This window comes from Petaurus breviceps, unplaced genomic scaffold (genome assembly GCF_028583685.1).
Source record: "Petaurus breviceps papuanus isolate PSGF00001 unplaced genomic scaffold, PetGlider_PUasm1.0 175, whole genome shotgun sequence".
Classification (NCBI taxonomy): Eukaryota; Metazoa; Chordata; class Mammalia; order Diprotodontia; family Petauridae; genus Petaurus; species Petaurus breviceps.
In genome coordinates, this window is record NW_027185764.1 from 27,056,499 (window position 1) to 27,073,888 (window position 17,390).

At 38.9% G+C, this 17,390-nt stretch overlaps 1 protein-coding gene across 5 annotated transcripts in view; it reads right to left on the minus strand.

Annotated features, from left to right (window-relative positions):
* The window catches only part of ARHGEF28 (Rho guanine nucleotide exchange factor 28), a 397,204-nt gene that overhangs the window by 207,299 nt on the left and 172,515 nt on the right, over nucleotides 1-17,390 (minus strand). For all 5 annotated transcript variants that reach the window (XM_069084950.1, XM_069084951.1, XM_069084948.1 and 2 more), the window contains exon 6: nucleotides 17,043-17,226. In XM_069084950.1, the coding sequence (XP_068941051.1) occupies nucleotides 17,043-17,226 (184 nt within the window). The remainder of the gene's footprint in view (nucleotides 1-17,042; nucleotides 17,227-17,390) is intronic.

Consider the following 17,390-nt stretch of genomic DNA (forward strand, 5'->3'; position numbering starts at 1 on the left):
TGAGATAGCCCACCACGGCTAGCAGTGCCACACTGAGGCAGACTACCAGTGCCTACTTGAGTCCAGAAAACTTCTCACCTTTAAGCAAATTATACCAATATGTTGGTGATTTGAGTCTTTTACACTGAGTGGGGAAAGGGAAGGGTGACAGTGATGATGAAAAGAAAAATTACTATTTCTCCTCCATTATCCTGTAACTTCATTTTGCTAATCAGCATTTGTTTATTTTTTTAAGTTAACTTTCTGAGAATTCTTATGTAGAGAGGCAAGATAAGCATTTGTTTTTACATAAAGAGTTGATCTAATGCAATAATTCATCAGTTAAGAGCTGGAAAGGGATCTTAAAGTTTGCCCAGTTCAACCCCTCCATTTGACAGATGATAAAAGTAAGACCCAGAGAGATGAAATGACTTGCCCACAGCCACATGGCAATAAGTATAAGAACTGGGATTTGACCCCAGGTCAACTGCCTCCAAACAGTACTCAGTCTACCATGCCATACTAAATCCATCATCAGTCATGTATTGGGTTGAACTGTTGATTTGTTGTTTTTGTTCAGTCATTTCAGAATCTTCATGATCCTATTTGGGGTTTTCTCAGCAAAGATACCAGAGTGGTTTGCCATTTCCTTCTCTGGTTCACTTTCCTGATAAAGAACTAAGGAAAAGGTTAAGTGACTTGCCCAGGGTCACACAACCAGTGTCTGAGGCTGGATATGAATTTAGGTCTTCCTGACTTCTGGCCCAGTGTGCTATCCACAGAGCCACCTAACTTGTCTAAATCACATTTAATGTGGTCTAAATCACATTTTTTTTTGCCTTTTGGAGGGCAATTGGGGTTAAGTAACTTGCCCAAGGTTACACTGCTAGCTTTTTTGTGTGTGTGGGTGTTAAGTGTCTGAGGCCGGAACTGAATTCAGGTCCTCCTGACTCTGGGGCCGGCGCTTTACTCACTGCACCACCTAGCCGCCCCCTAAACCACATTTTTAAAAAGTAATATAGAAATCCGACCATGTAATTAATCACCCTGACCCACAGGGGAAAACATTTATCTCCAAGCCCAATCCCAATGTATTTATGACTAATTTCAAAAGGTTTCTTTGTTTTTCTTTGTTTTGTTTTGTTAGAGACCTTAAACTTCATAGGTCCATAGGACCATGTATGACTATGGTAGGAGGAACTCCTTCGAACAATACTTATCGGCAATTTGTCATGAAAAAATCTTCAAAAGGTACTTGAAGTACTAAGAGGATAAATAAGTAACCCATGGTCAAATGAATAGAATGTGTCAGAGGCAAGATTTGAATCTGGGTCTTCAAGGTAAACCTTCTCTATATAATATCACGATACTATTGTTATATATAGTGAATTGAAATTGAACTCATGCATCTATTAAAATTGCAAAATCCCCAAATCATGATATAATCACCAACATTTATTAAGCACATACTGTGTGACCAGTACTTAGAGCAAAACAATCCCTGCCTATAAGAGGCAACATGTTCATAAATAGGTACAGAGAAAACAAAGACGGTAACCTGGTGGGGGTGGGGCAGAAGGCATAAGCATCCAGGGATGGGGGCAGGGCAGCTTAGAGAAGGTAACATGAGCCATGTCTGGAAGGAAACCATTGGTTTCAAGAGGCAGAAGCAAGGAAGGCCACAAAGGCTTGACGGAGCCAGATCAAAAGAGCCAATTGTGAGATTTCCAGTGTGAGCATCTACACCTTGGAAATAAGCAAATGCTACAAATCAAGCATTTCATTTATTGTCTTATTGATTGTCCGGACTTAGGAAAGTGATGGAGGAAATGTGGATATTGCAGGTTAATCATGGGTACGTTTTTCCCCCTTGGAGAGAGTGCTTTTTTGTTTTTATTAAGCTAATTTATTTATTTTTAGTTTTTAATGTTCACTTCCATAAGCTTTAAATTTTCTCTACCTCCCTCCCTTCCCTCCTCCCCAAGACTGTGTACAATCTGATATAGGTTCTACATATACATTCCTATTAAACATATTTTCACATTAGTCATGCTCTATAGAAGAACTAGAATGAATGGGAGGAACCATGAGAAAGAAAAACATAAAGCAACACAAATTCAGACTCCATATTGCTTTTTCTGGATATGGATGGCATTTTCCATCATTGGTCTTTTGGAATTGTTTTAAGACCTTGAATTGCTGAGAAGAGCTAAGTCTGTTCAGGGTCAGTCATGGCACACTCATGCCAAAATAAGGTTGTTACTGTGTACAGTGTTCTTCTGGTTCTGCTCCCTTCACTCAACATCGGTTCATATCATTTTTTTTTTGGTTTTTCTGAAGTCGAGAGAGGACTTCCAAACATTTACCAGCACGCTACTGGGAGAGAGTGCATTCCAGGCATAGGAGAAAGTCAGAGCAAAGGCAGAAATGGGAGATGGGATGTGTGAAGAATGACAATAAAGTAAGTTTGACTAGACCAGAGAGCATGAAAGGGGAGTAAGAGTATCCAGGCTAGAAAGGTAGACTTGTGGATTTAGAGATAATGGTAATAATAATAAAAATTATTCTAAAATAATATTATAGGGGTGGCCAGGTAGCACAGCGAGTAAGAGCACCGGCTCCAGTGTTGGGATGACCTGGAGATCGAATCTCGGGCTCAGACACTTAGCACCCACCCAGAAACACCTGGCCATGTAACCTTGAGCAAGTTACTTAACCCCAATTGCTTAGGGGTGGCCAGGTGGCTCCGTAAGTGAGGTGGCCAGCTGGCTCCAGTGTCGGGATGACCTGGATCAAATCCGGGCTCTGATACTTAGCACCACACCCAGAAATAACTGGCCGTGTAACCTTGAGCAAGTTACTTAACCCCGATTGCCTTAAAAAAATATAAAATAATATTATACATTATATAATATATAAATTATTATTATTATAACATAACCATAATAAAACAATAATATCATTATATAATACAATTTATATAGCATTTACTATGCTGCAGGTACTTTGATGAGGACTTTACAATTATTGTCTCATTTGATCCTTACAACAACTCTGGGACATAGATTCTGTTATTATTCCCATGTTTCCGATTAGAAAACTGAGGCAAACAGAGGTTAAGTGACTTGCCCAGGACCATGTAGCTATTAAGTATCTGAGGCCAGACCTGAAGATGGCAACAATCTTCAAAATCACCCAGTCTGATTCTTTTATTTGAAGAAACTGAGTCACAGAGAGTTTAAGCAAGTGGTCTAAAGAAGTTAAATATTAGAGCCAGGATTTGAATCCAAGCCTTCTGATTCTAAAGCTAGCATTCTTTCCATTGGACCATGATGCCTTCCATCAGAGCAGCTTGTAAGGAGCTTTAAAGGACAAAGAGGAGAGTTGGTATTTGATTGTGATAACTGAAAGCCACTAGAGGTTATTAAATCAGGATGGGTAATGGTTGAACTGTGCTTTAGGAAAACCATTTGGCTGCAAAATGGAGGCCACTTTGTGAAAAAAGATGCAGAACCCTAAAAAGACAAACTATATCCTCAGTCCTCAACTTCCTGGATTACAAGAAAAGAGTCATAAAAATCTACGTTTTTGTCAAAGTTTGCCTTGAAATTACTGGGGTAGGACAATGTTAAGGCAAAAGAAAAAGACATTCAACAAAGGAAAGTCTCTTAATCTTGTCTACATGTCTACACCACTTTGATCTTTGAAGGTCCTCAACAGACCAGAACTGAGCCCTGGAAAGGGCTCAGTCTTACTTCCAACCTAGCACAGACTTCTAAACACATCTCTGAAAACTGGTGGGCCTGTTCCATGAGTCCCACAAGAGAGATTGACTTCATTACTTTATTGTCAACAATGATGGTTTCTTCCATTTGTATGACTTCATTGTTTTCAATATACCACAGATCAGATTATCACATATGAGACCAGGAAAGACACTGAGATACAATCTAATGAGATCTGAAAGGAAAAAACAAGAAAGACAATCTAGGAGATAGAAATAATTACTGTGCTGAATGCCTTCCTAACTTTTATAAAATCTTCATAGGAATGATCTACAAATATATTAAGGTCATTCTTTGTGAAAAGGAAAAAGAAACAAGCAGATATTTACAAATGATTTTCTAGTATAGATCTATTTCTTAATTGAGATCCCATGAAAGCTATACTAAGTTCAAATTGTGATTTGGTCACAATCCATTCAAAACCACAGTACATGAGCTCCCACTTATTTTTCCCTTTTACCAGATCAAACCAGGGAAACACATAAATTCAAAAGAGAAGACATTTCATAAAAAAGAATAACCAGGTTTATAATAAGGAAGTTCCCTCTATACAAAGGCATACTCTCCTACAATTCCCCATACCCCCTGTGGGAAAGGGAATACCCATAATCAATAAGCAGCACTGAGGCAACTCAGATTCCTAAAGTAGCACAATGGATAGAGTGCCAGGCCTGGAGTCAGAAAGACTCATCTTCCTGAGTTCAAATCTAGCCTCAGACACTTACCAGCTATGTGACTCTGAGCAAGTCATTTAACCCTGTTTGCCTCAGTTTCCTCATCTGTAAAATGAGCTGGAGAAGGAAATGGTAAATCCCTCCAGTATCTTTGCCAATAAAACCCCAACTGGGGTCACAAAGCATTGGACACTACTGAAACAACTCAACAACAATTGCTTACTACTCCCGCACCCCTATTCCTGCCACCGCAAAGAACTGTAGGTAACAGTTATCAGTAGATATTTATTTTTGTAAATAATATATATGTTAAAATATAATGTATATAATATAATTAATAAATGTCATTTATTATTGCCCAGGGTCATTTATTTATTATTGCGTGCTACGCACAGGGCACAGCAGGTTATAAAGAAAGTCATGAGAGAGTCCCTGTCCTCAAGGGGCTCACAGTCTAATACAGGGAGAGAACCAGAAGAGGGGTGGTGCAGAATGAGGTGAGGGGAGGGAGGAATGAGGTCATCCATGCACTTGTGTTTAAGGAAATCCTATAGCCAGGGTGGGAAATGATCTGAGGAGATGGGAGTTGATTGCACCTTGCAGATTGATGAGTTTCTGGAGGTGATGAAGTCCAGGAAAGCAGCCAGGTGGGAAGTGATCTCATTTGTCAGTCTTGCAATGTCATCTACTGGTTACTTTATTCACTGAGCTGCAAAGTGCTGGTGTCATCTACTGGGCTATTGGCTGGGGTCCCTGCTGCTACCTCCTCTTTAGACTATAGCTGCTGTCTGGCCTCTTCTCCATGAGGAAGTTGTCACAGCTCCTTTTCTACAGCTAATCTGTAACCTGAGTGCTATCCTAGCTCTTTTGTGGATCAGACTCACAACTACAAATAGCAAAAATCTTAAATTGAGTCTGCTTTTGGAGCACCTTTATTTCCTCCCAGATGCCACTCCCTTCAGGTCTATCTGCCCTTTGCATTTAGGTGAAAATTCTTTAAATTCCCACCATGCCCATGGCTGCTAACACTGGGTCCACTCAGACTAGCAAAACTGGAGGGGTAGAGGAGAGCTGATAGCCACTGGCCAGCAATGCTGCTATCATCTAAATCATTGCTCTTCCTGAACTACAGTAAACCACATCTTCACAGTCACACAAATGAATAAAAGGTGTACAGAATACAAGACCCACTGTGTTTATTTTTTGCTCAAGTTTAAAAAGCATTTGACTTGATAGGGTAAGATACAGCCTTAAAGTCTTTCCTCCAAAAAATTCTAGCCCATGAATATGTTAAGACCAAACAGCATTTCTTGCTGATAAATAAAATTAAATTCAATAAGCATTTGTTAAGTATCTACCACATGCTAGGGATACAAAAACAAAAATATGACAGAGCTCTATTAAAAGAACTTATATTCTCCAGAGCAGGAAATATAACACATACACAGATAACATAAGATAAAGAACAAAATAATTACCAAGAGATTTCAGAACACATTAACAAAATGGGAGTATCAAGAACGTAGGAAGCAGCACTTGGGTTGAATCTTGAAGAAAGCCAGGGGTTCTAAAAGGCATAAGATAAAGAAGGAGAAACATGGGAGACAGCTTGTACAAAGGAGGGTCACAGACCGGGGGAAATGTAATGTCACATACAGAAAAGAATATGACCAATTGGTCTAGAATGTAGATTACATAAGTAAAAAATACAACTTTGACTATCCTCTGATAATCTACATAGGATAAGGTTCAGAGATATGTATGCTCACCAATATAGTATGGTTAAAAAAGGTGGAAAGTCAGGGAGCAATTCTCTTTAAAACATTGGGGAGGGTGAGGAGAAGGGAGAACAAATAAGTTATAACCAGAAGACCAAAGTGAAAAATAGTTCAAAAATGCAAAAGTCCAGAATAGTCCACACAGTCCAAAAAGAAGGTGACAAAGCAGAGACTAGATGGAAGGGTTCAAACAAAATATGAACCCAGAAATGTAAACAAAACATAAGAGGATCAAATAAGCTTGTAAAAGAGAAGAGAGAGAGGGAGAGAGAAAGAGAGAGACAGAGAGAGAAGGGCAAAAACAAGACAGAGATTTGGCAAGCTGTCCAAGAGACAAAATGTATTGTTGCTTCAAACTAATGTGTTTAACCTGTAATCAAGCCTGGCATTTTCATTTAATAACACTTTCCTGCCTCAGAAAAATCTGCCAGAGCTGAGTGTTCTGGAGGCTGTCATTACAGACTTCATTCATCTCCAGGCTATACTCTGCCATTAGCAGAAACTACCTGCATGACCAGTGTTGTTCATTTCTGTTAAATGTGACTACATTCTCTGTAATGTGATTTTTTTGTCCTAAAGCTTAAATGGCTTTGCATGTCATCTTTGATAACCAGATAAACATGTCTATGTATTTACTTGGAAGTGTCTATCTGGTTAACTCACCCTGAGTTAGAGAGCTACAGGACTATTTTCAAATCCATTACTCTAAGCCCATTAATCTGACCTGAGCTTAGAACTCTTCCTCAGGGAGCCAAGATGGCAGAGTAGAAGCACAAACCTGGCATGGGCTCCAGCTCCAACCACTTCCAATACCAGTAAAAAAATGACTCTAAACAAATTTTAAAGTTACAGAACCCACAAAGAGAGAAACAAATCTCTCACTGAAGACAGCCCAGCAAGCCAAGAGGAAAGGTCTATCACAGCGGGCTAGGAGCTGAGTGCAGCCCTGTGAGCTGCATGGTTCTTGCCCCAGGGCAGGCCCAACCAGGGGGGCTAGAGCAAACTTCAGGAGAGTGAATCACCAGCATCTGTGGCAGTCTCCAGACTTCTCAAGCACTAAACGCCGAAGATAAAGTAAAAGGTCATTGTGAAACGCTGTTGGAACAGGGGAGAATGGAAGAGCGTGGTCCAGCCCCTGCCTCTGGGGTGAGAAGTGGCAGAGACAGTGCATGTGGACCCACTGTGTGGCTGCCTCAGGAGCTCCTGGCTTACAGATTGTAGGGGAACCAAGGTACCATTCAGAGGGTAATTGTTCTTGCTTTAACCTGCTTGGATCTGGGTCGTCATCTTGGGTGGTGGTCCTGGGGTGTGTGGCCAGTGAGCCAGAGCTTGTGGGGGCTATAGAGAGGGCCCTCCTAATAGCTCCAGCAGCTGCAAAAACCCCAGCAATTTGAGACAAAACTATCTCCATTTTGGAAGCAGAGTTCTACTGTGGCAAAGAGCTCAAAAGTCAAGTAATTGGCTGGCAATATGAGCAAACAGGAAGCACAAACAATCATAGAATCCTTTTTTGGGGACAAAAAGGATCAAGGCATGGAGTGGGTGGAAGACATCAAAGTCAGAACTCCTGCAAAAGCCTCCAAGAAAAATATGAATTGGTTACAGGCCATGGAAGAGCTTAAGAAGGATTTTGAAAATCAAGTAAGAGAAGTGGCGGAAAAATTGGGAAGAGAAATGAGAATGATGCAAAAAAATCATGAAAAGCAAGTCAACAGCCTACTAAAGGAGACCCAAAAATACACTTAAGAAAATAACACATTGTGGGCAGAGTCAAGATGGCAGAGTAGAAACAGGACTTCCATGGGGTTCCAGCTCCCACCTCCTCCAATTTATGTAAAAAATGACTCTAAACAAACTTTGGAGCTACAGAACCCACAAAATGACACAGAGAAGCTAACCTCCCACTGAGGACAGCCTGGCAGGTTGGCAGGAAGTGGACAGCACAGTGCTCTGAGAGCTGACCCCAGCCCTGTGCAAGCTAGAGGATTTAGCCTCAGGGTGGCCTGACTACCAGTGGCTGGAGGGACTTCAGATTATCAGCAGCTGTGGCTGTTTCCAGAATTATGAAACCATAGATGCTAAGGACAAAGTGAGAAGTCAGTGCAGTGTGGGCTTTGGGATCCAGTAGTTTGGGAGTGCAGTCTGGCCTTTATCCCCTGGAGGGAGAAGATGCTGAGGCGCTGTGGCCATACAGCTGCCTCCATGTCACAGCTTCAGCTCCTGGCCTGCAGATTGTAGGAGGACCAAGTGACCAGCCTGAGGGGTAATCACTCTGGCTTTAACCTGCTTGGCTCTGGATTGTAGTCTAGGGTGAAGGTCCTGGGGTGTGACCAGCTTGTCAGAGTGTGTGGAGGCTTCAGAGAGGGCACACAACTAATACCTTCAGCAGCTGAGAAAACCCCAGTGATTTGGGACAAAGCTCCCTTGTCTGGTAGCAGAGTCCTACTGTGGCAAAAAGTTCAAAAGTCAAGTAATTTAGTGGCAACATGAGCAGGCAAGGGAAGCAAAGCAAGCAGAGCAATCCAATTTTACACTCCGATTTTGGGGACAAAAAGGATCAAGGCATGGAACAGGAGGAAGACAATGAAGTCAGAACTCCTGCACCAAAAGCTTCCAAGAAAAATACAAGCTAGTTACAGGCCATAGAGGACCTAAAGAAGGATTTTGAAAACCAAATAAGAGAAGTGGAGGAAAAATTAGGAAGAGAAATGAGAACGATACAAGGAAATTATGAAATGAGAGTCAACAACCTGAGTGAAGAAAATAACCCTTTAAAAACTAGACTAACTCATATGGCAAAAGAGACTCAAAAAGCCAATGAGGAGAAGAATGCCTTAAAAAACCAAATTTGCCAGATGGAAAAAGAATCTCAAAAGCTCACTGAAGAGAATCATTCCTTCAGAATTAGATCAGAGCAAATGGAAGCTAGTGACTTTATGAGAAATCAAGATACTATTAAACAGATCCAAACAAATGAAAAAAAATAGAAGGCAATGTGAAATATATCATTGGGAAAAACACTGACCTGGAAAATAGATCCAGGAGAGATCATTTAAAAATTATCAGACTACCTGAAAGCCATGATCAAAAAAAGAACCTAAAAAATCATCCTTTAGGAAATTCTCAAGGAAAATTGCCCTGATGTTTTAGAACCAGAGAGCAAAATAGAGGTTGAAAGAATCCACCAATCACCTCCTGAAAAAGATCCCAAAAAGAAAACTCCTAGGAATAAGATAGCCCATTTCCAGAGTTCCCTGGTCAATGAAAAAATATTGCAAGCAGCCAAAAGAAACAATTTTAATATTATGGAAACACAATCAGGATGACACAGGATCTGGCAGCTTCTACATTGAGGGATCGAAGGGCTTGGAATATGATATTCCAGAGGTCAAAGGAGCTAGGATTAGAACCAAGAATCACCTACGCAGCAAAACCGAGTATCATGTTTCAGGGGAAAATATGGTCATTTAGTGGAATAGAGGACTTCCAAGCATTCTTGATGAAAAAACCAGAGTTCAATAGAAAATTTGACATTCAGATACAAGAAGCATGAGAAGCATGAGAAGGTAAACAGGGAAAAGAAATGATAAGGAACTTATCAAAGTTTAACTATTTACATTCCTAAATGGAAAAACGATAATTATAACTTATGAAACTTTTCTAAGTATGAGAATAGTTGAAGGGAATAGAAATGTATATGTATGTGTGTGTATGTACATACATACATATATATGTCTATATAGGAGGGCATATGGGTGTATGAATACATATGTGAATGTGTGTATATATGTGTACAGGTATACATAGAGGGCACAGGACCAATAGGAATAGGAAGGGATAATATTTAAAAGGTGAAATTAAGAGGTGAGAGAGGAATATAATGAGGAGAGATGGGGAGAGACAGAATAGGGTAAACTATCTCATATAGAAGGGGCAAGGGAAAATGGTTACAATGGAGGAGAAGAACAGGAAGGCAAAAGGGAATGGGTCAACCTTATTCTCATTGAATTTGGCTTAGGGAGAAAATGATATAAACACTAAATATGGTATCTCACCCTACAGCAGAGTAGGGGGGAAGGGTATGAGAGGGGGGATGATGGCAGGGAGGGCAGACTAGGGAGGAGGGAAATTGGAAGCACCCACTTTTGAAAAGGGACAGGATCAAAGTAGAGAATAGGACAAATGGAAGGTGGGATAGGAGGGAAAGAAATATAGTCAGTCTTTTACAATATATCCACTATGGAAATGTTTTACATGGCTACACATGTACAACCTGTACTGTATTGCTTATCTTCCCAGTAAGGGTAGATGATAAGGGAGGAAGGGAATAAATCTGGAATTTAAAGTTTTAAAATCAAATGTTTAAAATATACATATATATGTATATATATATATATATATACTATTATTAATATTATTTTACCTGTCACTGGGAAATAAGATATACAGGCACTGGGGCATAGAGATCCACCATGCCCTACTGGAAATTTGGAGGGGGCATGGGAGAAGATATAGGAGAGAGAAGATTGAAGGAGGGGATATCCAGTGGGAATGCTATTTTGGGGTGGTGGGTAGGGGAAAAACTGGGAGAAAATTTATAACTCAAAATCTTGCGGAAATGAATGATGTAAACTAGAAGTTAATAAACATTTGAAAAAAGAAAAAGCAATAAAAGTATCCTAAGACCCGAAATAAAAAAAAGAAAATAACACCTTAAAAATAGACTAATTTGAGGTGTCTAGGTGGTGCAGTGAATAGAGCATTGGCCCTGGAGTCAGAAGGACCTGAGTTAGGATCCGACCTCAGACACTTAACGCAAAAACTAGCCATGTGACCTTGGACAAGTCACTTAACCCCAATTGCCCTCCAAAAAGCAAAAAAAAAATTAGACTAACTCAAATGGCAAAAGAGGCCCAATAAGCCAGTGAGGAAAAGAATGCCTCAAATAGTCAAATTTGCCAGATGGAAAAGGAATTTCAAAAACTCCCTGAAGAGAATTAGATTGGAGCAAAATAGAAATTGAAAGAATCCACTGATTGCCTCTTGAAAAAGATCCCAAAAAGACAACTCCTAGGAATATGATAGCCTAATTCCAGAGTTCCCAGGTCAAGGAGAAAATATTGCAAATAGCCAGGAAGAAAAAATTTGAGTATTATGGAAACACAATCAGGATAACACAAGACCTAGAAGCTTTTACATTAAGGGATCAAAGGGCTGGGAATATAATATTCCAGAGGTCAAAGGAGCTAGGACCAAAACAAAGAATCACCTATCCAGCAAAACTGAGTATAATGCTACAAGGAAAAATATGGTCATTCAATGAAATAGAGGATTTTCAAGCATTCTTGATGAAAAAATCAGAGTGCTGAACAGAAAATTTGACTTTCAAATACAAGAAGCAAGAGGAGCATGAGAAGGTAAACAGGAAAAAGAAATCATAGGGAACTTATCAAAGTTTAACTATTTACATTCCTACATATATATGTATGTATAGGAGGGTATATGTGTATATAAATATACCTGTGAGTGTGGGCATGTGTATGTTCATGTATACATGGACAGAGGGCATAGGATGAGTTGAATATGAAGGGATGATATATAAAAAATAAAATTAAGAGGTGAAAGAGGAATTTATTGGGAGAAGGAGAAATGGAGAGATAGATTAGGGTAAATTAAAAGAGGAAAGAGAAAAGTGTTACAATGGAGAGGAAGGGCAGGAAGGTGAAAGGGAATGGGACAACCTGATTCTCATGGAATTTGGTTAAGGAGGGAATAACATACACACTCAATTTGGTATCTTACCCTACAGGAAAATATGGGCATAGGGGATAAGAGGGAGGATGATAGATGGTAGGGCAGATTGGGGGAAAGGGTAGTTAGAAGCAAACATTTTTAAAAGGGATAGGGTCAAAGGAGAAAATAGAATGAGTGGGAGGTGGGATAGGATGGAGGGAAATAAAGTTAGTCTTTCACAATATAACAACTATGGAAATTATTTTGGTAACTATACATGTACAACCTATATGGAATTGCTTATCTTTCCAGTGGGGGCAGGTGAGGAGGAAAGAAGGAAAAAAAAATCTGGAACTCAAAGTTTTAAAAACAAATGTTTAAAAAATTGTTTTTTATATGCAACTTGGAAATAAGATATACAGGCACTGGGGTGTAGAAATCCATCTTGCCCTGCTAGAAAGTTAGGGGGAGTGGTGGGGGAGGATATAAGAGAGAACGGTATTCAGTAGGCTTGCTATTTTGGGATGGGGGTAGGGAAAAGACAGGGAGAAAAAATTGTAACTCAAAATCTTGTGGAAATGAATGTTGAAAACTAAAAATAAATAAATAAATTTTTAAAAAAGAACTCTTCCTCAGTCAACACCCAGATGCCAATATGCATTTATTAAGTACCTACAAATGTACCCAGCACTGTGCTAGTGGTTAGAGAAACAAAGACTCAAGGAGCTCATCATGGGCACCACTAATTGTTTTGACCTTTGTCTTGCCACTGGACTTTGATGACTCTGGAGGAGAGAGTAAGGCTAACAACTTTGTGCAGCTTTGCCCCCCTCACATCCAATTAACTTGAAAGTCAAGACAACATGCAACAAGGGGAGGCAACAAGCAAACAAGCTGTATGTAGGATAAATTGGAAGTAATTAATGGAGGGAAAGCATTAGAATTAAGAGGGATTAAGAAAGGTTTCCTGTAAAAGATGAAATTTTAGTTGGAAGGAAGCCAGGAAAGACAGAAGACAGAGATGAGGAGGGTGCTCATTCTGGGCATGAGAGACAGTCCATGAAAATGTCTACAGTCAGGCACCGACTCATTTGAAAAATAAGCAAGGAGACCAATGTCACTGGATTGAAAAGTACATGAGGCACAGGAGAGGGGAAAGGGTATAAGAAGACAGGAAGGTGTTCAAAGGTAGGGCAAGGTTATGAAGGACTTTGAATGTCAAACACAGAATTCAATATTTGATCCTGGAGGAGATAGGGATATGTTACAATTTATTAAATGGGGACAGAGTGACATTGTTAGACCTGTGCTTTAAGAAAATCACTTCAATGGATTTTTTAAAGTTAATGGCTATAGTTTCAAATAGTATTTTGGACAGCAAAAGAAAGAACTCTTTCAGACATGAAGAAATAAGAAGGGATCTTGGTCAGCTACATTTCACAGAGTGGATAAATTAATTCCTATTCTCCCACCAAAAATAAGATGACCAACATATATCATCTTCTCAGCTCACTATTCTCTGTTTTATGCAAAAGAGGGGCATGAAAACTTTGTGCCTTGCTGAGGTCCAGGCATACTATGTCCACAGCTTTGAAAAAATTAAATAAGGCTAATTGAGTATGAATTGCTCTTAACAAACTTATGTTAGCTTTTAGGGCACCTTTATGTCCTCCAAGATGCCACTCCTTCAGATCTATCTGCTCTTTGCAATTAGGTGAAAAATTACTTTTAACTCCCATACTTCCAAGGATCACCATACCTCCTAAGAGTTCACAAACCATATGTTTAATGACCAAGGGAACAGTGAAACAGTGTTTTTGTTCTTCTTCGAAGAGTTTTAAATTCAGTCCATTGCTTACAAATGAATGAAAACCATTCTTCTTTAACTACTGTCTTAACTGTCCCTCATGGCTTTCCTTCTTCCCCTCCTTCTCCACAGCTCCCCTGACTCTCCTTTGGTGGGGTATGGGGAAGACAATTATGTTCCTTTCTCCCCTTCCTTCCACCCACTTAAGTCAAACAACAAAGAAAAGGGCCTAGTACTAACAAATAGTCTGTTCTTGAATTTTTCAAAAGAACTGCTATCCAGTGGTCTCTGTATTTTTGCTCATATTTTTTAAGCAATTGGGGTTAAGTAACTTGCTCAAGGTTACACAGCCAGTTATTTTGTGTGGGTGGTAAGTATCTGAGGCCAGAACTGATCCCAGGTGTCCCGACTCCAGGGCCAGCGCTCTTACTCACTGCACCACCTGGCCGCCCCTATTTTTGTTCATTTTTAAAATGTCAATGCAGCTTTAATCTGTCTTGCATAAAACTCAGCTATTTCTCAAAGACATCATGTATTCCCAACTAGATTATATATAAATTCCTGATAGCAAGGATTTCAGTTTGCATGCCTTTTGCCTTCCACTTAGGGCCCAGAACAGCAATCCCCCAGTTACTAGGTCAGAAGGTGGCACTGCTGGGTATGGCATCAGGAAGATCTAAGTTCTAATCTGATCTCAGACACTGCATGATCCTGGACAAGTCATTTCACCTGTCTGCCTCAGTTTCCTATAAAATGGCGATAATAACAGCACTTACCTCCCAGGACTGTTTTGAGGATCTCATTCTCATTTATTATTTAATTTATTATTTATTTATGATATTTATTATTATAATTATTTAATAATTATTTATGTTATTATTGTTTAATAAATAATAATTTATTATTATGTCATTTAGATAATAATTATAAAATACTGAGCGCAGTGCCTGGCACATAGTAGGCTCTTAATAAATGTTTCCTTCCTGCCTACATACTTCATATTAGGGATTTTCAATAAATGTAAATAAATGAAAGAATTGAGGAGAGATTTAGAACTGGATTTTGTTCTGAAACAAATGGGATTGAGAAAAAAAGTCCTTAATGATTTTAGCTTTTAAAATAGGAAATCATTCACTTAGAAAATATGGACTGCACATTTCTGTTGAAGAGAACAGCATGCAAAATCACAAGAAAATTGATAGGAAATAGGATGTTAACATTATTTATGATCTCTGGTGGTCTATATGCCAATGTACAGAATATGATTTATAAGCAAAATACAATATGGTAAATTTAACTTTGTGAGTATCACTGAGAGTGCTGGGGTATGACCCATAACTAGAGTATGTTCATGAAAAGACACATCATATTTAAAAGGAATATATTAGATTTTTTAAAACCACACAAATAACATAGCATATTAATAAAATATTGTGTGGAAATCCATGAAATCCATAGGGAAAAGGCATAATTGAAAGCATTTGGATTAGAATTAATGAAGGGAAAGCAGAAGACATGCTATAGTGGAAGCAAACCACAGACCACTAAGCCAGAAGGAAGAAATTGATGATTAATTGAATGGGAAGATGAAATAAACTCCTATAAAAGCTAAGCTGAAAAATTTAAACTTATGACAAATAAGAGAGAGTATTGTACGTTTCTGACTAGGAAGGTAACATAATGAAAAACTATTCTAGCAACTATATGTAGGATAAGTAATACTAAAATGAAATTAGAGACAGGGAGACAAGTCAGCAGATTATTGTAAGGGTCAATGAGGCAATAGATAGAAGAGACAGATTCTATGGACACTGGAGAGAAAATTAATGTGGTTTAATAATAGCCTATAGGGGGTGAATGTGAAAGGGAACCAAAGATGATTTCATGCTCTGGAGTGCTGGGAACCAGGAAGACAAAGGTATTATTCATGGTAATCAACCAACAAACATTTATAAAGAGCCTTCTACATGCCAATCACTGTGCTAAGCAGTGGGAATCCAAACACAATCAATAAAACAATCCATACCCAAAATAAGCATACATTTTAATAGAATAAACAGCAAGTGATTGATATATATATATATATTGAATATATGTGAAAAGAACATGCACAAAGTAGTTAAATGAAAGGTAGTTTGGAACAAGGTAATAGCAGTTAAGGAATCAGGAAAGGGTCTTGAGCTTTTTTTTGAAAGAAGAGAGGGATTCTATGAAGTGGAGGTGAGGCGGTAATGAAAAAACTAGAAATTGATGTTTGTTTGGAAGACAGGGAGATTAATTATTTTTTTACATGAAATTTCCTATCAGCGGGACTTGCAACTATAGGTAACTTATTAATAAGGACTAGAGAGAAATTGGAAGGGCAAGACTAGAGACTTAAAATTAGCAATCATATGTGCATAGCTGATTTTTGTAATACATGAGAGAATAAACACCTCTAGAGAAGGAGTGTCAGTTGGAGAATAGTGGAACACCAAAGTCTACATGCTTAAAAAGCAATGGAAAGGAGCAGCTAGTTGATGCAGTAAATAGAGCACCAGCCCTGAAGTCAGGAGGACCTGAGTTCAAATCCAGCCTCAGACATTTAACACTTACTAGCCATGTGACCTTGGGCAAGTCACTTAAGTCCAACTGCCTTGCCTTGCCCCTTCAAAAAGAAAAAAAGAGCAATGGAAAGAAGAGATAGGGAAGGAATAAGAAGAAAGAATCAAAAGAATTAGAATAAAACAGTGTCATGAAAGTCAAAGAAAGGTTTTGTGAATCATTATAGTGGACTAGAGAGAAAATGTAAACTATATCACAGGTTATTGAGGAAGAAATGTGCTTTCAAAGTATAAACCACTAAAGATGTTATCCACCCCTGCTACGTTGAGAAGGTATTCTTTCCCATGCCTTCCTCTGCCTTGCTCTCCTCACTTCCCATTTTCTACTCCAGTGGCCACCATCACAAATATTACTTCTGATAAGGATAATTATTACTTGTGCAACAAGGACTCAACAATTCCTCATGCTCCTTTATAGTACCAATTAATGGAATCACCAAGAAGTAGCAACCAGCGAGGCGAGAGCAGCAGAAGAACAATGAAAAAAAATGCTTCTTATAAAATAGCACCTTTGGTTGTTATCTCATTGTACTGACCAAACCTTTGTTCTGCTTCTTTGGCTACCACTAACAGCCAAACTGATGATGATATCAAATTCTGATACTATTAAAAGAATTTCACTTATCAAGTACCATGATTAATTAATATTGACAGAGAATGCATCATATCAAGCAAATACTCACCTATTGATGACTTCTACCAGTTTGGAGTGCCCAAGCTTCAAAGCCAGGTCTAATGGCAGAGCTCCCTCTTCATTAGTCAAAGCTAGGGCCTGTCTTCCCCCCGGGAGACATAAGAGGAACTGTGAAAACTTAACCAAGCCCCATCTCATTGCGATGTGAAGAAGAGACTCCATATGTGTAGTCACTAAAAAAGAAAGAAAGAGAGAAGAAAGAAAGAAAGAAAGAAAGAAAGAAAGAAAGAAAGAAAGAAAGAAAGAAAGAAAGAAAGAAAGAAAGAAAGAAAGAAAGAAAGAAAGAAAGAAAGAAAGGAAGGAAGGAAGGAAGGAAGGAAGGAAGGAAGGAAGGAAG